This window comes from Lissotriton helveticus, chromosome 9 (genome assembly GCF_964261635.1).
Source record: "Lissotriton helveticus chromosome 9, aLisHel1.1, whole genome shotgun sequence".
Classification (NCBI taxonomy): Eukaryota; Metazoa; Chordata; class Amphibia; order Caudata; family Salamandridae; genus Lissotriton; species Lissotriton helveticus.
The window spans coordinates 530076624-530098938 of record NC_136070.1 but is presented as its reverse complement, the minus strand read 5'-3'; the positions used below and the strand labels follow the sequence as shown (position 1 = coordinate 530098938).

Here is a 22315-nt window from a genome sequence, read left to right as displayed (position 1 = left end):
TTTGTGTGTTGGCTCTTTACTGCCAATCGCTGGGCTCTGGCTAATTTCTTTTTTTCTAGTTTTAAGTCCTTGTTAAACCAGGGCGCTGGTTTTCTTGTGTGGGCTTTGTTTCTTCTCGGGTGTGCAGAGTGGTTTTCCATTAGTACCTCTAATAGATTTTCCCAAGTTTTTATTGTCTCGCCGTTGTCAAAACTCTCGTGTTGGCGCATGAAAGTGGTGGCCGTGATCATAATATTTTGAGTGTCCTTGCCCCTCCATTTCAATTTCCGTAAGTTAAATTTCTCTGTTTCTTGAATTAGTTGTTTCATTCTCTCGGCTGTAGGGACAATGATGTCAAGCCTGAGAATTTGTGGAAAGTGGTCACTTTCAGGACGCTGAACTATTGTGTAGTCCACTATTGCGGTTGTTAGATTCGTTGATACCAGTGTGAAGTCCAATACTGATTTAACACTGCCGCTCGCGTAGGTGAAGCACGGTTTCTTACTCTTTAGTATTGTTAGGCCCATTTTTTCTATGTTCCTTCGAATGTTTTGGGTTGTTGCGACTGCTGCCCTTTTTACTCTATGCAAACTTGACATAGTTGTGTTAAGTAAGTTTTGATTGAAGTCTCCTGAGATTATCATGGAGCTTTGTTTATTTGTTTTTTGTAAAGCTTTGATAAGGGTTAGTAATGTTTCCAGTTTATCCGTTTTAGTTTTCTGGTCTGGATGGATGGAAATGTTTAATATTAGCAGTTGTTGCAGAGGCTGTATTGTTATTTTTATTGCTTGTACCCAGTTTAATCCAAGGTCCATTGTTTCTTGGGTCCAGTTGTATTTCTGAGAGATGAAGATTGATAAACCACCACGAGGGTGACCGTATTTGGCGTGTTTTTCTGCAAGTATATGATAATCCGAGAAACCCAGAATTCCTAATTGTGTTAAGTTCCATGTTTCTTGCAAGAGTATTATGTCTGAGTTGTCAAGAAAAGTTAGAGTTTCGTGATCCTGCTCTAGAGAGTTAAAACCATGCACATTCCAAGAACATAGTTTAATTTGGTCTCCTGGTGTTGTGTCGTTTTGTCTCCCAATTGCATATTTTCTGGATACGTTTACATTGTTAGTTCTAGGAGCTCTTTTCGTTTAGTGCGGTTGGGATCCAAGACCAGTCTTGGTTACTACCGTGAACCCGATAAGTAAGTATCTGATTTTTATGTGTAGATTTTGTTGCTATTCCTTTCTCTGGGGAGGTTGCTCGAGCTGAGTATAAACACGATTTTGTTTGGGGCCTTTGGGGCTCCTTGTAGTTTTGATTTTCCGAGCTGTTATATAGAGGATAAGAATATTTCGGTTGTTTGTGTTGAATTATTTTAATTCCCCAGTTCTTGAATGTTTCTTTGTGTGCGTAAATTTGTGCTGCTATCTCTTTCGATTTCCAAGTAGTAACTGAGTTTTCTATTCCTGGCCTTGCTCTGTTATGCTGAAACTCTACTACTTCCATATCTTGGGAGACAATTCCCTTAAGTGCTGGAATTTCCTTGATCAATTTTAAGATGTTTCCTCGATTGAGGATGTCGTGTTTTCCCAATGTTTCAAACTCTGGAATAAATGTAACTATTGGTTCGATTTCATCTGGTATTACTCTTGTGTTGTCTGTTTCTAGTTTTGAAATATTTTTCGTACTGGTAGGCCTAATTTTCGAATCGCTTTCTGTTACGGTGGCAGGTGGCATTTCCATTCCAGTTACAGTTTGCATCCCAAACCTAATTCCTATACCTTGAACTATTTGCGCTTGTTCGTTGAGATCTTGCTTTGTTATAACGCATAGAACCATTCTTTAGATGGCTTTCTAACGGGAGCTACATTCTAATTGTGGATCACAGATGTTGTGGCTTGCTGCCAGGAAAACCTTATCTAGTAAGCGTAAGCTCCATGGTCACTTGCTGTGAGCGAGTATTGTATCCAAACGACACTCCAGACAGGGAGGGAAAAATTTGGCCCAGTTTGAAAATCTCTTCTATTCGAATTGATACTTTAAGCAGAATGAAGACTGTGCTCCTACAGACGCCAGTTCATTTGACGTCGTCAAAAGAAACGTATGATCTCCAAGTTGCAAGGACAACGGGAGAGATACATGCATTGTTATCAACAAACTGCCCCCTACATTTCGCAGAAATGCTAAACGAAATATTAAACATTTCGGATACAACTGGTATCGCGAGTGTATTTAAGACCGTTTTTTCGGGACTGTTAACCCCATTCAAAGCAGTCCAGGGTATATTTCCCAATTTTGTCCATTCTGTCTTCGGCGGACTTCCACTCCTGTTGGGACTCGTAGCAGGCATTTTATTTTTGCTACTCTTGCTTCGTTATGGTAAGCCATGTCACAGACAAGACTCCAGCAACAATGGAAGAAACGATCCTAGCTATACGCTATCGGGACCGCATAACTAAAGTCCTAAGAGATCTGAATATGACCTGGTTTCTTTCGTTCAGACCCATATGGCAGATTTGTGTCTTACCTGTATTGAGGTGCATGCTATGCGGCGAAGAATGCGTGTTGGACACCTGTCTTACACTACAATCAGAAGTACCATTGGATGCAGATACTTTGTTGGGTCCAGTAAAGGCTCATGCATCGTGCTGTCCCCAGCGGCTACCTATCCTGATGACGGCATTCGTGGAGACTTCACCACTACGATTGAAGGGCAGTGAAGTACAAGATGAGAGCAGCATCAACCAGGTACGACCTTCTGTGAGCAATGCTGTTCGAAACATCACTGAAAGTGAACATGCGCACAACTGCATGGTAACGACATTTTCCAATCTGGTCGAACTTTCACCTGAAGCGGTAAACTGCTTTTTTGAAAGTCTGTCTGACATGATGTTTTCACCCGAACAGAAAGAATGACTTTAAGCAAACGAACACACAGCGTTCCATGAACTCTGAATTTGGCCTTCAGCTTTAGAAAACAAAGCTACTGAGAACTACTTTTTCTTCTTCCCCTGAAAACTAAAACTTTTTCCAAAATCCAAAAATATTTACCTTTTTTGGCACTTATCTTCTGCTTAAAGTAAAACTATTCTTAGAGAACAGAGCTTCTATTTTTAGGAACTCTAGAGACAATACATTACCTCAACCTCTAGCATATTTACAAGTAACTGTATTTATATGTGATGAAGTGGTCTCTCACTTTTTTTTCTGTATTAAGAGCCATTTCATGTGTAATTTCGCAAATCATTCATGCTGATATAAATGTGCTTCTTTTTCTTGAATGATTACACTGCTTGAATGCATACAGTACCTATACTCATTTTCGTGTATTTCGCATATGCCATTTTTCAAATGCAAAAAATTTATTTTGGGGTAGTTCGGTATACACATGCACTATTAGTTTTGTTTACTATTGCTTAGGTTAGTAAATATGGACATGAATTCGTGGAGTGGGTGTAGTATGTTTATCTAGGGACCTGTATCGATACTCCTATTTCTGACCCTTGTCCAGTTATAATTCACTAATATCCATACAACGGTACAGAAACCCGTTTCATAAATTAGTCATAGCGCATGCTGTCACATTAAGCAAGCACTATTCCTCCAGCCCCCCTAGAAAGCACATCGAGTTCTTAAACAAATCCAAGCCTCGAGCAACCTGGGAAATCCCCGCCTGCTATGTTTTGATTTAGTCCGAGAACTCCTGTAAAGCACTGCAAGAACGCTCAGTTCTTAGTGACATCTTATTGACGTCTTATGTCCATCCTTACGTCAAACCCAGCACCTCTCAGGTATAAATATACCAACGATGCCCTAAGCAGAAACAAGGTGGTGATGAACCTGGAGCAGTGACTACTTGCCGGAGAGCCCAGCTGATGCGAGAGCCCACGGACGCTGCCCCTCCCCTTTTGACGCGCTGAGGAAGACGCTGTCTTTTCTCTTGCCGAGAAATCCAGCCTCCAGCGTTTCCAGCCCACCTTCGCGGGTGACTGGGATACTGAGTCCTGAGAAAAAGATACCAGCCCTCCAGCCTTCTAAATCCCAGGTACTGAACTGACTAAACCCTTACAGAGAATTCTTGAGTCAGATTCTTGGCAAAACAAACTTAACTTAAACTGCTACTTACTTACTCCCTCCCATGTATTAGGCTTAGGTCAGGTACACCGGGGTAGGCGTAGTTAGAAGCACCAGTTGAGTACGATTAGTCAATGTATATATGTATGTATATCTTTTATCCATATTAAAGTATTATATGGCTAAGAAACCATATCAATGCTTTTACAGTATTATTTTATGATCCTGCTTTTACTGTGTGCACTTTACTTAACTATAAGTATTGCAATCGTAGCGATTCATTTCTCTTGTATGAGAAAAGAGACTGATCAATAAATAACACCTTTTATTGAACACGCCTGTCTCTTCCTTTTCTCTACAATCTGGTGAAACTAAGTATGCACGTATTGACTGAGTAAAATAGCTGTCTTTTGTTTTCACACGACTCTAGAGATATACTCTTGATCAGGGAGAGCAAAGTTGTCATGTTCTATGGTTGTCAGAAACTAAATCCCTTCTTGTCTATCCAGGGAGGTTAAACTCCTCCTCGCTTATTCGAGAAAGTTTCTAGTGAACTCTGAGCTAGCTGGCACACAAAACTTAAGTCTAATATCGTCAGTAGAAGAACTAGTTAACCTCTGTCCTACGTCTATACTATTGAAGATATTATTCCAATGCGCAGAGCCTATTGGGATAATAGGAACTACACTACAGTTTTACTTCAGATTTGGGTTCTGGAGGTCTTTCCTAACCCAACATTTCAGACCACTAGTGAGGACCCCAGTACACAGACCTCAGTGTTTATCCAACAGGAGAATTTCTGTGTTTTTGGCATTTAGTTTCAAGTTGTTTGAATATATCTAGTGAGTCACCGCCATCGTACAACTTTTAAGTAAGATGGAGCCCCTCACCTCAGAGGAGGACAGTGTTAGAACTGGTTGGGTGTCATCAGCATATAATGCTAAGGACAAACTAAATGACTCCACAATTGCTGCTAAAGATCTGACATAAATGTTGATGAGAGTGGGACTGAAGGCCAGGCTTTAGGGTACCCCAAATTCCAGCTGGCTATTGTTAGAAGTAAACAGATGTAATATCACCTAGATAAAGTGAGCTTCCCAAAATGAAGTAAGGCAAGCCAGTGCCTTGCTACGTTTCGCAGTCTCATACAATCTACCCCAGGAGACCTTATGGGATACAGTATTGACTGTACTAACATAGCCGGTGCTGTGCAAACGGTCCTCCCAAGCTGTGGTGTAAATGTGGCCCAGGGTCAATCTATCCTGAAGGCAGTATCAGGGGAGGCCAGTCCAGCAAGCGCATTTAGTAATTCTCTGTACAGGAGTGCTACCCATTCCACTACCCTCAATCCCAGGTCGTGCCCACTCCCCCCCAAGGGAATGTCAACAGGCAAAGCGGATGAGTGTTGATAACCAAGGTGGTAACATGATCACACAGAGCGAAACTGCTGGAGGTGAGGCTTCAATCCCAGCATTAGAGGAGCTGGGTATACAGCGTGCAGGCCCAAAATACACCCACTTACCCCCCGAAGCAACACCATATGTAGTAGTTCTGGGAAACGTTCCCATTAGCTTTTTCTACAGACAAACACCCCGGCACCAACACAAAATCCACAATTCCTGAGGAGACTCTTAAGCACTGCATCCTATGAGCGGTAACCCCCTGTTCCAACCTTTAAACGCCTTTGCCACCTTAGGCCTCCTTGAGAACTGTGATCGACTGGTAGGACCCGGGTCCCCACTTCCTGAAACACCTTCCCCACACCCAGATGGTATAAACCAAGATGAACAAGACATCTCGGGGTTCTATCCCAGGGACACAACATACCTTTCCCTTATCTCCTGGAAATAGCCGGTTTGACAAGCAAGTTCCCAGTCCTAGATTGGCATAGCTTTGTCCAGGCATTTGACATTATTTTCTTGCAGGCGACCTGGGCTGCGAACAATTCCTTTCTGTTGAAAGGGGATAAATCTTTCTTTGTCCCTGCGAGCCCGCCCAGATCCGGTTGAGCCAAGAGGGGACTTGTGGTCTATCCATCTCTTTGGCTGAAAAGTGGAATTACAGAATTAAAAACTGATAATCAATGACTGCAGGCCTTGCTCTTCTCACGAGGGTCCAGTAGTTTGTTGCTTTTAAACTTTTAAAAAGCTGTTTCCTCCCTCACTGAGACATGTAACATAGCTTGGTTGGGTACATTTCTGGATGGCTCTAGTACCCCCACAAGTTACACGCCTAGTATTGTTCAGGTAGGTGATTTTAATGTTAACTCCTGTGGGGACCCAAATATCCAGGGCTTAGGGGTCTCTGTCTGTCCACGCTATCCGGGAGGGCACTTTCAACCTCAAGGACAGGGAGATCCTCTTCATGCTCTAATATGTGACATTGATCTGCAATCTGCGATGGATACGTTGGACCCTGCCCGGAGTGCTTTCACATCAACTATTAAAGGGCATGGTAGTGGCTTGATTATTGACTTCATTTTCGCTTCCGCACCCGATTCCATCTAATATCAGACTTCTTAATCACTGTAAGTATTTATAGCAACCGTAACCCATTAGATCTTAAGAAGGGGAGTAGGGGTGGAGGTGCCCTAAAGCCCACAGATAGGGGTAGGAGGCATACATGGGCACAGATTACCCCCTGCCTTTTTCATAAATCCTATCTAGCAAACTGCCAGGAGGAAATCCAGATCTGTTTGGGGGTCCAGCATCATCTATGGACGCGCAAATTGTTAAGCCGTTTTAAATTCATTTCCTGCTCCATAGCTGACCTACTAACGATTCCTGCCCGAACAACCAACGAGATAAGGTCCCAAGATGGTTCGATCTAACATGTGCCTGTACGGCCAGGTCCCATAAGTCGGCTTTGCATGCTGTCCCAAGAGACAGAGGACTAATTGGAACCCGTTGAACACTGTACAAAATTGCCCTTAAAAGGCTAAAACACACCTTGAAGGAGGAGGCCTGGGGAAAGATAATGGAGCCCAGTACCATTAGGAACAGTACTAAGTTCTGGGGCATTATCAACAGCCCAATTTTGGGAATAGAGCCCACTAGTGCTCTCGATGTGCACATTACAGAGAATAACTGGGTTAGCCATTATGAGGGTATGTATGGGGGTACCACGACCCAGTTATCAGCCAGAAGGGGAGCAAATGAAAGGTCCGCACTAACAGTTTCTGAGGAAGAGGTGAGGCAGGGAAGAGCGGGCATGACACGAGATAAGGCCTCTGGTCCAGGCGGCATCCTGCCCTACATCTACATGTCCCACATGGAGTTCTGGGCTACGGTGTTTACTGTGTTATTAAAGCGGCTGTCAGAATGGTTGCCTGGCCTCATGGGCCACCTCCACTATTGTCCCCATCTTTAAAAAAGGGAATGGAGAGAGCACACATTTTTACAGACCTATCTCCCTGATGGAATCTGTGGTTAAAGTGGTTGGACAAATACTGTTAGAAAGGTTATCCACCTGGGCTGCAGAGAACAACATCCTTTTAGATACACAATATGGGTTTCGTTCCGGTCGCTCAACCAAAGAGAAATTCCGGAACCTCTTCCTGATAGTGAACAAGTACACAGTCGCCCACACTGGTACTATTTTCTTGGCCTTCATGGACCTCTCTTCCACATTCGATTGAGTGAATAGAAGCAGACTGTGCAGGCGTGGTCCGTAATGGGTGGGTGGGTTTCCGAGGGCGGGGTGCCACCAGGTGTTATCCCATGCGGAGGGGGTGAAGACAAGGATGAGGACTTCTGTTTTCTCCGAATTGAGCTTCAGGCAGCTGCTGCTCATCCAGGTTGTGACATCCTTCATCCCTTCTTGGAAAAGGCACCTGGTGATGTTTTGTTCCTTGGTGAGTGAGAGGATGAGCTGGGTGTCGTCAGGTTATGAGACTATGTTGAGTCCATGTTTTCTGATGATGGTTGTGAGGGGGATATGTAGACGTTGAAGAGTGTGGGGCTGAGGGAAGATCCTTAGGGTACTCCGCATCTGATCTCCGTAGGCTTAGAGAGTAAGGGTGGGAGTCTCATTCTTTGTGTTCTGCCTTAGAGGAAAAATCAAATCCACTCTAAGGCTGTTCCCTGGATGCAGGCGTTGTGAAGTCCGGCAGCTAGTGTGTGGTGGGAGACAGTGTTGAAGGATGCTGAGAGGTCCAGGAGGATGAGGGCTGCTGTCTGAAGTTGGTCGAGGAGGGAGCAGATGTCTCGGTGCTGGAATACAGAGTAAGGTGGCCTCATTGAAATATCTCGAGAGCAAGTTCTCTCTTCATCCCCTGAACCTATGCAGATTGGGGCATTTCATCCACCTCTTAGTAAAGAACAGTTTCCTGGTGGTTGAATGACGGTCCTGAGACCGCAATATGCATGGAGGGACTGCCACAATCCTGCCAAGCATATCATGAATTTCCTCTCCTCCACGGTTTTCATGGCGGTTAGCCCACCATGAAAACGGTGGCGAAGAGGAAACAAATGGTGCATCAAGCCATGTGGATGCACACGGGGGCACAACATGTGCCCCTCCTGTGTGCAGTCCATGCCATGCAGGTACTGCCTTTTATGTTCCCATTGCAGTGCTTGTTTCATTAGCAATGCCCTTGGAAGGGAAACATCCTTTACAACGCAATTTTTACCACGCAGTGCTTTTACATCGCAACTTTTACAAAGCAAACCATTACAACGCATTGCGCTGGGGGCGCTCTAGGATAGGGAATAGATTTAATTTACTATCCAACACCTTCCCTACTATCCATGGGGACTGGAGTTGGAATAGTAAATTAAACTATTCACTATCCAGCACCCCAAAGCGCTATGCGTTGTAATGGTATGCGTTGTAAAAACTGCGATGTAAAAGCATGCGATGTAAAAGCATGCGTTGTAATGTCATACATCCACCTTGGAATGCCAAAGAACCGCCCGCGAGACCAGGAGAAAACTCCTGATCTGGTGGGGGTTTCCTACACGAGTTTGACACCATCAAACTCATAATAGGGCTCTAAGGGCCCTTCCTGCTACCGCACCGCAAAACCTGTGTCCGAACTGCCCACCCGATCAGGAGTTTTCTCCTGGTCTGGCTGGTGATTCTTTGGTGTTCCCAAGGCGGTGCATATGAAATATGCACTGCAATGGGAACGTCAAAGACAGTACCTGCACAGTATGCAGTCCATGCCAGGCAAGTACTGGTGTACATGCACACAGGGCAACACATGTTATGCCCCCTGTGAGTATCCACACGGCGTGAGGCAACAGGGGGCCCTGTAGAGCCGCCTCTGTTCCCCCTCCATCACAGTTTTCATGGCGGGCTCACTGCTATGAAAACCGTGGCAGAGAGGGAACTCGTAATATGGTTGGTGGGACCCATGCGGCCCTGCCAAGCATATTGCGGCCTTAAGACCGCTGCCCTACTACCAGGGAACAGTGGTTCCCTGTCGTTTGCAACAGTTGCAGTGCTTCCAGGTAGGGCCAACCACCCTAGTCGTAATAGGTTGGTCGGTAGACCAGCACAGTGAGTTAGGTGGTTCGTGGACCGACAGACTCATAATAAGGACCTAAGTCATGAAGAAACCATGCTTCCTGGATGAGAAGGAGAAAAGATTGCCCTCAGATTTGCTGGGGGTGTGGTGAAAGTCAATCTTCAATGAGAAACATGTTTTCCCGCAGAGAAAAGGGGAAGGGGGCTACGTTCTACCTTTGCTTAAATCTACTCCTTGAAACCGGAGCTAGTGGAAAATGTTGCATGATATTCTAAGTAACAGGGCTAGTAACCTGTGCCAAAGTGCAGTTTTCATGGCATACTTCTTGGAATATTTGTGATTTCTCATAAATAGTACATTTGCACCCAGGTGTAGGTATGCTTCTAAGGTGTCGATTCACTACTTTGTGAACAGGGTCAATTATGGGTTAATTAGTTTGTTAGTTATGCGTCAGTTCCGTGCAATTATTTTGGATTCTTAGGCTGGAGACTGTGAGATGAATGTATGATACAAATGAGGTATGTGTGTTCAGCAAGATTACCATCTATGGATATAGTAACGTTTTCTTTGAAAAAAAAATTATATGTAGGACTAAGTTTAGGACTTGCATAGTGTTTGATGTGGTACAGCGTCTTATCAATATTAAACCTAAAATTCCTAGTTTGTGAAAATAAGAGGTGCTGGTATAAAATGAACTGATAGGCCGAAAAATGGTTTCTTTAGAATGCAATCAATGTTTTGCCAACAAACCTGCTATGGACATTTTGTAGGTGTAATGCGAATTTGAAATAATGAATCTGGAATGCATTGCTTTGATAAATATTTTATAGAGCATCTAAGTGTAGGAAGTTCAAAAGGACAAAAAATTAAATATAGTTTTCTTGTATTTACCTTACTTTATGTGACGTAATAGTGATTTCAAGTTGAATTATAAAATGGTTATAAAAACATTTAAAAAGAAACGGGGCGAGTTCATACTCTGAGAGTGCTGATGGGTCGAGGACTAAATTAACAGGGTAATTGTGTACCATTTGGTATTACGTTTTTATGTGCGAACGAATGTTTCTATGTTTATGTTTAAATGTTTATATACATGAACTACAAGATACACTTTTGTTTCCGTCACAGTAGAAGTTAAACTACATTAGAATGCCCAATAAATCGAATTATAAAACATCATAAGAAAAACTGCAATAAAACACCAAATAAAAATTCGATCTGATTGAAAATATAACAAACAACAATAAAACAGCAGTAAAGTGCAAAAAACAAGGAAGCGTGTGCCACATCTTGAGTCAGTAAATAGAGACATTATTCAGAAGTGGATGTATGACGTTTCGACGCAAGTTTTACAACGCAAGTCGTTACAACGACTTCCGTTGGGGGGCGCTGGATAGTGAATAGTTAAATTTACTATTCCAACTGCAGTCCCCGTGGATAGTAGGGAAGGTGTTGGATAGTAAATTAAAACTATTCCCTATCCTAGAGCGCCCCCCAGCGCAATGCGTTGTAAAAGTTGCGTTGTAATGGTTGCGTCGTAAAGGTACTTTGTTGTACAGGTTGCGTTGTAAACGCTGTTCCCCTTCGGAAGTATCATGGTACATGCACCCTCTTTTCCACAGAAACACATCCCTTATGATTAAAGGCCTTAAGTGAGTCAAAGAACGTTTGTGTTATTTTTTTAATCCTGCACGTGATTGCCCTTGTTCTAGGTGCCCCTATTGACCCAGAATTCTGCATGAGCCGATCTCTTTCCAACATCATCAGCTCCACCCTGTTTGGGAGCCGGTTTGACTATGAAGATAAAGAATTTGAAAAGCTGGTCCATTGTGTCCAAGACACGTTTCAGGCCATGAGCAGCACCTGCGGCACGGTGAGTCCCTTTACAATCCTTGTGAAAGCATGCACTTGGTACTGAAAGCACCTGAGTTCAGAAAATGCTGGCTGATGATAATGTGACGGAGTCTAGGAGTTGTGAGGAACTGTAAGTGGTCGATTCTCTCGGTGTACCCAAAGTGACGGCTGGTAGGGGATGGTGGCAGGGAAAGGTGGGGATTGGGAAATTAATAAAAAAGAAAACTTACCTGCTGGTCGCTGTCGCCAGCCGCTACCTCTCCTCACAGGAACCAGGAACAGGAAGCACCCAGGCTTCCAGACTCACCTAACCAATCACAAAGCTGTTAATAGCAGCGTTGTAATTGGGCTGAGTGCCATGGTTTTTTGCTCAGAGAGGGAGGGAGTGGGAGCCCGGGCATGTTCTACCCCCAACCCCGCCCTAACCCGGTGGCAACTGGAATACTATAAATAAAATGATAATAACTTCTGTTATTATCACTGACTGCTTTAAAGCAATGAGGCAACACTCCTCGGCCTTAGCGGAGGAGCCGCCGCTGTGCATCTGCATGGTAAAAGATTGTCAATGAGATGGAATACATTTGTTAGCCATTACTGCTTTTTTTGTAGACTGATTTGTTGAGTCAACTGCCTGGTGAAGAGAGGGACTTCAAGGGAACAATGAAGGAGAGGAAGAAAGGACAGTATCTGGAAGAGACGGCAAATGGTGATATGGTACTAGCGGCAGGGAATCAGGCTGGAACAGTTTATTTATTTTAAAAGTTTTGTACAGCGCTAGCTAGACCCGTAGGTATCAGAGCGCTTCACATACACATTGTGAAAAACAGAAGGGCCTTACATTACCTAGAAGGCTGACAGTAAGTAAGCAAACGACGGATAAAGAACACAGCATGAACAATAAATAACTGTGTATGGCCTGATAGTGCAGTGAGCGGAAATTGAGCGAAGAAATGATGGGTGACATGTAGGCATGCAGCAAAATATATAAACTGGAAATATCATTGTAACTATGTACTGGATGTACAGGTTGTGGGGAAATATAATCAATTGACTAATATCTGCCTCTGTCACACATAGCTAAGCATTGAAGAAAAAGTATTGCTTACAGAGATTTTGAGAAAGGGCAAGAGATGGTCCTCACTGAAAAGAGAACGTCTTTTCAAAAGTATTTAAAAAATGTGTTACAGACATTATGAAAATTCCATGAGGCAAACATTTTCAAAACGCACAATTACATATAACATTCATGTAGGAAAAGTGCAACAGTAAAGTGTGAGTACTTCATAAATGTCACATCAGAAATGTCTTAGGTTACAGTCTACAATTTACAGTTATATATCCTGCCTCCTTGCCAGATGGTAATATTCTTGTCTGCCTCCATAAATAAATGCCCTTCTTTTGGCCCGTTATGGTTTTTATTGCAAGGTAACCTCAACTCAATGAATAGTTTATTCTAGAATCTAGTTCTGATATGAGGAAGAGGACGCCTTGAGATATTAGTGGGGTAAGCCCAAATACCTTTATTACCAATTCAGCCTTCTATACCTCAATGGTCAGTTCATGTGTACCATTAAATTGAGTTTGAGAACTTTCTCATATTTACAGTTTTTAACAAGAACATTATTTTTGGATGAAATACCTAGGGATTTATTCACAAACTGCACTTTGTATATGTTTAATAGTATTGTTGTGCAGTTCCCACTAATCCGTAGGATCTGCATGCTACATACATATAATACAGCTGAGGCTGATTTCCCTACCACCACAGACTTCTCCAGTTTGGAGGTGAGTAAGAGTCTCTGAGAAAACACGATTGCACCACTGAGGTAGACCGTTGAATGAGAACTCAACCAACGTTGGTGGCGCCATGTTGTGTAGTTCCCTGTAATCCATAGGATCTGCATGTTTGTTGGACAACATAAACTATGGGCAAGGTGTCTAGACTTATTCTGGGCACTCCAGCAAGATATGTTGGCCTAAAGACTAGCTAGCTCACACTGCCCTGATCAGCCCCTCTAACCCAAACAGGGAGTGAATGGTTTCTGGCAGCCACTGAACATGACAACCCTGACTCCTCAGAGATCATGGTAACAGATATAGAACCTTTCCGCTCAGTCACTCGTGCCTACTTGTTCCCAGAGAAAGAATACACAGTGGGGCATTTTCAATATAGTGTTTGGACCAATGATAATCTTGTTTAGAAATCATGTGCTGCGATAATCAGTAGAGAGAAGCAAATGAAGGTGATTAAAAGCCCCAAAAGAGTAAAGTGGAGATACAGTTCCACCAAGCATGCATATAATACAATGTAGTAATCAGGTGTACTCCTACTATGCAAGCCCTACTCTGTGGCTGTCTACGGTGTATGTAGGTGTAGAGCCAACAACCCCCCCATGAGCTGATCCAACCCCATTACCTGGCGGGAGAGAATGTAGGACCCCGTCCAGGCAATGAACTGGACACCACTCACGCGTCTCTGTGTCAACCTGAACTGCCTCCTCTACTAATCCTTTGAGACGCTTATTATTATTGATAATAAAATTCATCCTTGTGATGTGCGTATAGATTAGTAATGCTATAGATATGTAGATAGCCCCGTCGTCCCATGGATGAAGATAGAATGACATTTGTACATTGTGCGAAAAGGCCTTGTACTTGGTGTTTGTTTGCATCATCAATTTTAATGTTGCACAAAGCCATATGTGTAAACAAAAGTAGTTTCATAGAAACTAATCCAACATTGTCACACTTGCAAATATGTGCAAAAAGTCACAGCAATAAATGTTATTGTGCTGAAAAGAAGACAATGTAAGGAAATGTGCAGCATTGCTACATGGGCCTAACTCGGGCACATAACAGTACTGCAATAGCACTACTCACATACTACAAAATGCTATTCACAACCTGTGGGGGTAAATCTCCACCTCCACCTCGCATATCTTTTCTGAAGGGAACATCTTCACACATGTAAGTTTAATACTTAGTAGTAGATGTGGGAGGGATGGGGGACTGGTGGGAAAGTAAAAACAATTGATTACAAAATCAGAGCGGTTTAAGGAGGGGTTAGGAAGGGAGTCATGCAAACACAAACACATACCCACAAAATGATAAGCCTATTGCTATTCACAAACTACACTTCTAAAGTTATCACAGGCCAAAAGGACACAAACAGTGGACATATGTACAGCAGCCCAGCGTTGGAGTTTAGTACCACACATGGACACTCAATGGTTCTGCAACACACTATAGAAATAATGGAGGCAGGGGATTAAAATAGAAGCTCATAAGAAATAATTTTAAGATAAATAATTTATTTTGACTTTTTGATAAATTATATATGTAATATAATGATGCAAAATTATATATGAATAACCCGTAAATATTATCTTATATCATATTTTATTAACCCTTTTAACTTACAAAATAATAGTTTTTTTATTACATGTAGTTACATAAATTCTAAGCATAACTTTTAGTCATTTTTAATACATAGTAAATAAATATAAATATTCTACTTTAGGTGGAATATTTTTATATAGAATTTGAATTTCATTTTCATACATTTAAATTAAATGAATATTTAATTAAATAGTAAGACATCGCTTGAGCATTTGTTTTGTTCTACATTTCAAATAAATATATAACATTAGTTTACATGAATGTTCATCATAAAATATTTTCCTATATTTTATCAGTTTAATAAACTTAATTTAATTTCCCTATACTTTACCATTGCGAGAACTCGTCACTGACTGCGGAGATCTCTGCCTATATGTGAAAAGTTACTAGTAGTAATTTAGCACAGGTAAATTAGGCTCCACCCTCTGAATTGAGGGGGGACTTGTAAGTTGAAACTTACATTACACTCGTAAATGTACAACCAAAAGTAATATATTTACTAAAAAGTGAAAGAGTAAAGGATTACAACCTCATACTGAATCACCATTTTGAAGGGCTATATTGTCGGTGTCCCTTCGAGATACTGATCAAGCATAGAATGTATTGTTTTGCAAATGGAATCTGGTTGGAAAAAACATTGAAAAGTTAGTGACTTCTGAATTGGAATGATAGCCCAGTTGCGAAAGTGAAAAAGTCCCTTAGGGACCCCTACCACTTTGTGAATGTTAAAAAATAGACCAAGTTCCAGCCCTCAAACAAACTTAAAACAGAAAGTAAACTTTATTTTTAAACACAGCAGCTTTCTTTTCAGTTAGGACAGCTTGGAAACGATTTGAAAGATTTGCCTTTTTTCATTTCTGAGGTGTAAGGTCTGAAGACAAAGCACTGACAAAATCAGGTAAAATTAATTCCCTTAACAATGCAAGAGCCTAACACAGGTGCTGAGCTCTGCAATGCTCCAGCATACTCAGTGGTGAACGCATAGCCAAGAGCCTGTTATTTTGTGCTTGAAGATTCAAAATTCCAAATCTGTAATTAATAATTCCAAGTAAGTGCATGAACTTTAGACCGAACAAGTCAGATGCAATGAACAGAGATTGCCCTTCTCTGATTCTGACATGTTTTACCCTAACTGCCTGCATTAAAAGTGGAGAAGTTGTAAGTTACATATTTGAACTTTAGACATTTTTTACTGTATACAGTGAAAAATATTGATCATAAACTGAGGTCTGATGAAATGTGTTTGAGAGATAACTGTTTTCGCTCATCGTTTTCTGATAGAGATTATGCAAGGTTCTCCAGAAGCTAAGCAAAGAGCACATTTCCTATAAATCCACACTATCATGCTGAGCCATGTGAAAATAAATCTTGATATTCTGAGTAAAACATGGTCTTGCAGCAGCAAACTGTCAGTTGACTTTCCAGTGTTCTACTGCAGTTTCTTAAAGAATTCTAATGAACAACTAGTGTGCTGACATTGGGCCCGATTCACAGAATGAACTTAAGACTAAATCCTAAACTTACTACAATTTGGTATTCACAAAATGCACTTACTACTATTTGGTATTCACAGAATACTACTTACTACTTTCGGGATTCACAGAATGAACTTACTACTTTCGGGATTCACAGAATAGACTTCCGACTACTAACTTTACGTCCGCCGCCGGGCCGTAATTTCCACCACCGGGCCAGATTTTACGGCACTTCAGCGGACTTTACGGCGAATTATCGTACAATCCGATTACGGGCCGCAATTTACGGGCCGTAATTTACGATTACGGGCCGTAATTTACGATTACTGGCCGTTAGTCATGTTAGCCAAGGGTAAACACCTGGCCAAGGTCCACCCATCCCCCAACATGGATCAGCTGATACACAGCAGCCAATCCCAGCCAACAGCTCCATTTTGCCATGGTGTATACTGCCACTGCCTACCATCCCCCACCACACTCCAGCTTAAGCCAATTAACACTATTTTACCACTACCACAAAACACATAAAAGCAGCACACAGTGAAGGAACAGGTTTGGCCACAGAGAGACTGTTACTACAACGCTTCCAGTGCCACAGAACATGGAGATGAGAAGAAAAAGAAACTTCACAGCAGCGGAGACCACCATGCTTGTGGAATACATAGTCAGGCACCACAAGCGCCTATATGGCAGTTCCGCGCAATACTGTTATCACACAGAAGATATGGGCAAATCCCCGAAACATTACATAAGCACATTTCCCATTTGTCTACTTTTCTCTCTTCTCACCCATTGACACATCCAGCCAGAGCACAGACAACTGCAGTAGCAGAGGTCACTGCATCGCATAGGAGGAATCGGCAACGTACCGAGGAAGGCATGTCAACCACACTAACTGGTAAGTCAAAGTGGACAGGAGATGGTCAAAATACATACATCGTCAGAAGACGAAAGAGGGACAAATAGTGCCCAGCTATGTAAGTCAACCATTTATGCTACATTTGCTGCATTACAATTGGAGTTGTCAATGGACATTCACCTTTAACATATGACATTTGTGAACAGCGAAAGACAAATTATAAAATGTCTTGGCTCATCATACCTTTGTAAATGTGGCACACAACATGTATTACACCAACAGATCCAGAACGGGGAAAGAAATCCTGTAATCGAGGGCCACAACAAGTCAAAAGGGTGTACACACCATATTGTAATAGTGTTTGTAGACCTAATCAAGAAATAGCATTTGCACCGATACGGAAATGAAGACCAAACAGTGAGATACCAGTCTCTGTAGTATTGACAATGCATACACTGTCCAACTTCTAATCTTTCATACATACTTTATTCAGCACAGTCCACACAGCTGATCATGTACTGCGTACATTGGATGGATAATTTCCGGACATCAACAAAACACAATAGTGGACTTTACCTCTGGATTCGTAGGCATGTCTTTGTGATATAGGTAGCATAAATGTAGTGGGCCCAATCTAAGTTATATGTGGGATCACTCATTACATAATGTATGACACACTTCTGCAACGGTGGTGACCATGACTGCTTATGCCCGTCCTGTGCCAGAAATTGAATGCATCACATGTGGCAGCAGGAATGTAAAGTTGCTAAACAAACTTATCATTGTAGGTACAATGCGGTCCTCCCAGAACCCAAGACGCTCACTGACTTCTGCTACTAGGTTGGACTTGACATCTGTCCAGGGACCACATACTGCTCCGGTGTTGGGCCACGGTAAGTCAAGCTTGCTGAATGCTTATTAATTGTGCCTCTCACCTCCACCGTATGTGTTGTACAACACTGTTATCCTGCATCACAATATGCTCACATAGGGCATTTGAACACATGGCCGCTCAGACCCTGGTGGCAAATGAGATGCTGACACAAAATGTATGCCAAGTGTGTGCACAATGGACATACAATAGAACAATGTGTCATAAGAAACGTCCACAACACAACAGGCTTGCAATTCAATGATATGCTAAATCCCTAGCAAAATTTACATGGTCAAATCAATATGAAATTGGTATGGCTGAGGCACACACTGGTGCCAGTTGTGTACATGTGAGATGGGTGTAGGGGCTGCTAAGGTGAATCTTCATGCAGTTACACCTGCAAAATGATTTGGCTGAAGAGCAACAGGATAATCCAGTGCAGGTGGGAAGATTCAAAGCTTCTCACCTCATCTGCAATGTGTGATCTAAACCAAATGTTCTCTTCTGCTTGACTCCCTTCTACCATATTCACATGTATAGGTGAGTGTATGATATATGAGGTTTGGATGTCTGCTGCACAAGACACTATCTGTTGTCATGTAAGTAGTACCATGATGTTGGAAATGGAGCATGGCAACAGAGAACACTCAAAGGATGGACATTAGTAATCTGTGTTCTCTCATTCAAAAATGAGCTGTGTGACCTCATGGGTAGGGAAGCACAAATGGGCAACATCAGGCCCCTGACAACTGCACATCTCACCCATGAATTCCTTTCTGACTTGTCAACAGACAACAGTACACCCATGAAAAAAGTCAGTCACAATGGTAAGGGTGAAATCAGTAACCTTCTCATACAAGTTTGTCAGTTGATGTGTCATCTTATTGATGTCAGTGCTGCATGGCTGTAAGCTTGCAAATGCTGCTTGTGAGCAGGTACCCACATGTTAAGTCAATGAGCTACACATGCTGCACATCATCCTTGATTATCCACAAATGGCTAATGAGAATGTAATTTGATCTCGTAGCTATAATCTGTTGTACAAAAATATGGACATGTATTTCTCATCACAGGTGCTGACAGGATGAGACCACTGCAGCGGACACCATCCCGGGGGATGCATGACATCCTGGCTGCAGCTGTGAAACCGTTGTGCACCTGTCCCTCAGGTAAATCGGGCATGAGGAGTGTCAACAGCTTAGATTACAAAGCCATGACAGAGATCGAGATCCCCTCCTACATGGAATCAACAGTTGTTGATTACAAAGTGAAATACAGACCTGGAGTGACACATATGCATGTCTGTCATTTGGTGAGACAGATGGTTGAGAATGTTGTTTCTACCCTCTACAGCTATGTCTACAACAACTATGATGAGACAGGTGCAGCAAGATACACCAGGAGGGAACGCAAAGGGACAGAGAGTTGTGGCTGGAGCTGGTGAGTTTGCTAGTATCATGTAGATCTCCGTGTACCACCTCAGTGCTATGGTGTGAGCGGCCATTTGTGGTGGTACCCTAACCTGATCACATGATCCTCATCTGCTGATGCAAAGTGTAGTAAATACAACCCTGGTGTTGCTGCACATGTAATACCTGGTCATTCACCAATACAGTTGCAACCTCTGTGTTTCAGATGATGCTGAGGGAGAGGCTGACAGACCGACAACCAGTGCTGGCCGACGGGCAATCCGAGGGGAGAATCCCCTGATCCTCCAGGCAGCAATGTCGGCTGCAACTCATGTAAATAACAAGCAAGAACCTAGGAGGTCTATGGGCCAGGCAACTAGCTGGCTAAACTGTCAAATCTATCTTTATGACAGATGGTGCTGCAGTCACCATATAGTAATATAAAAAAGAGAAGGAGAAACAAATGTGTAAGTAACCAAAGAATGAGAATGACAAAAACTTAATCAAGAACTGGTCAGACTAGATCCAGTACACATATTGTTTGTGAGTAACCATCAAAAAACCAAGTGATCAGTCCTATCATTTGGTCGTTCACACTGTGACCAGGCGGGTCCTTGGATCATCTACACCTCGTGCCACACAGTCAAGGTGAGTACTGGATATGGTCCACAGTCAAAATTGGAACTACCAATTATCGGTCTGATAGTGATGGCTCATAAAGGTGATAAAGTACAGTGCAACAAAATGTCAAGGTCTGCACTCCGCAGGATCGTTGTGATGTGACAAAGCTCCACCTCCGGACCTCCCAAACACCCTGAATAGTAAATCACAGGGTGTTCGAGTGATACGGTGAGGGAAAAAAACCCTAAAAGGGGAAAAACCCGGGAAAGGAAAGGAAGGGAGCAGCTGGGAAGGGAAGCTGTGAAAAGAAAAGTGCACAGGTTAATACAAGTAACAAATCCCTACACTCTTTCAATTCTCACTGAAACAATAGTCTAAAGCCACCTGCCTGTTGCTGCCCTTTGAACGTCCAGCCAACCTCTACTCCTTCTTCTCTCCTTCCCTGTACAACAGGAATGCCAGCATTAGTATGTGTGCATAAAACACCGTTAATAGGGAATACATCGGTGAGGGATGAAACCTACCCCAGGGGGAATAACCACCCGCTCCAATCAATATCCTATGTCACAGCAGACCTGAAAAGCGGATTCCATCATCCACAGAACCTGGTCAGTTCCTGATAGCAATGGCTGTACCCCAAACACGGCAGGGCGTAGTTCCTGCACCACCACCCTCCGCTTTGGTACCTATAAGCCTTCAACACAAAATAGTCAGTTACCCCAAACACGGCAAGGCGTAGTTCCTGCACCACCACCCTCCGCTTTGGTACCTATAAGCCTTCAACACAAAATAGTCAGTTACCCCAAACACGGCAAGGCGTAGTTACCGCACTACCGCCCTCCGCTTTGGTACCTGTATTCCACAACAGTTAGTACAATCCAAATGTCAATGTTTTCATGTCGGCAATGTGAAGGAAAAGCCTCCCCCTACATTCCGCCACTAGACGAGATCAAAGCACACACAGTAAACAAAAGATATGTGAGTAGTCACTCACTTTCTCCACAGTTTCTGCATCCAAACAAACGCCCCAGTTATACGCTAAGTCTGACTCCTGTGAGCAGGGGCTCACACGCTACAAATGCCACGAGCGCCACAGGGAAATGGCGCGGTACTATACCAGAACGTTGGTATCGCCGTCAGGGATTCTACCCGAATCTTGGCAGGACACAGCAAGAGAACCGCCAGAGCTTCCGCGGGACAAGGCAGAAAGAATCAAGTACACCCGCGCCATGTCCAAGGCGCGCTATAACACTGCGCCACAAGGAATCATGGGAAATGTAGTTTTGGGACTAAGCATCATGGGGGATGTAGTGTGAATAGCTCAAAGTCAGGTAGGCGCAAAGTCAGGTCCTGACACAAAACAGAAAAAGTGGTGAATCTAAAATAGGGTGATATGTCTAAACAACAACTTTAATAGAAACTAGGCACATCCCCTAACTAAAATAGGAACAGCGCAAACGACAGTATGGAACAATGACTATCGCAAAACGGGCCAACATGTTTCTGCCTACCGGGCATAGAGTCCCTTGGCATTCATCAGGGCCACTGCTCTCAAAAAGTTGCTACTGTTGGAATGTGTGTGAAAACAATAGTGAAAGCACAACAAAGTTTCAAAGTAGGAACGATACAACCTGTACCTACAGTTCAATTACTCATCCTCCTAGTCAGTGGACATTCAAAGTGATCCAGCATGACAGGGGACTGGACCTCACCTCACCTGGACCGTGCTCAGGTATACGAGTCCCCGCACTCTCCGCCGGTGCCACCAAACTCACCTGAGACTTGGGGGAGGCTGCAACTCATGCCCAAGAGGAGGAGGATCAAGGTCAAGAGGAAGTTGACTTTGAGGTGGAGGAGTAGTACATATCAATTGACTCCGGGGATGATGATACTGACGTCACGGCCTTACATCCTCTAACAAGCAACGCCCGTCTGCCTCCTCTCAAACCATCAATAACACGGCATAAATCAATCCAGCCACGGCACCCACACATCCACTCACAGACATCACTCACTCACAACCCTCACGTCCGGGACCGACATGGTGGTTCCCCTACCCACTCATCCCTACGCAGTGTATCCCTGCTATCCTCTCCACCATCTGTGGGAAGTACCAGCCCTGTTGTGGATCAGGTATCCCCTGGGCACCCTTTTCCTGCCCACAGACTTCTACCTGCCACCCCCCCTGTTGTTGGACCTGCTCATCTCATCCCTGGCAGACACCAGCAGAGGGGGCCTGCACATGACGATGGTGGCCAGTGGGAGCAGGACTTCTTCCGACAGCAGGCAGATGTGAGGCAGGACATT

At 43.2% G+C, this 22315-nt stretch overlaps 1 protein-coding gene across 1 annotated transcript in view; it reads left to right on the top strand.

Moving 5' to 3' along the window:
- The window catches only part of LOC144782820 (cytochrome P450 2F2-like), a 280070-nt gene that overhangs the window by 126379 nt on the left and 131376 nt on the right, over positions 1–22315 (top strand). The window contains exon 5 of the mRNA XM_078662098.1: positions 11230–11390. Within this exon, the coding sequence (XP_078518224.1) occupies positions 11230–11390 (161 nt within the window). The remainder of the gene's footprint in view (positions 1–11229; positions 11391–22315) is intronic.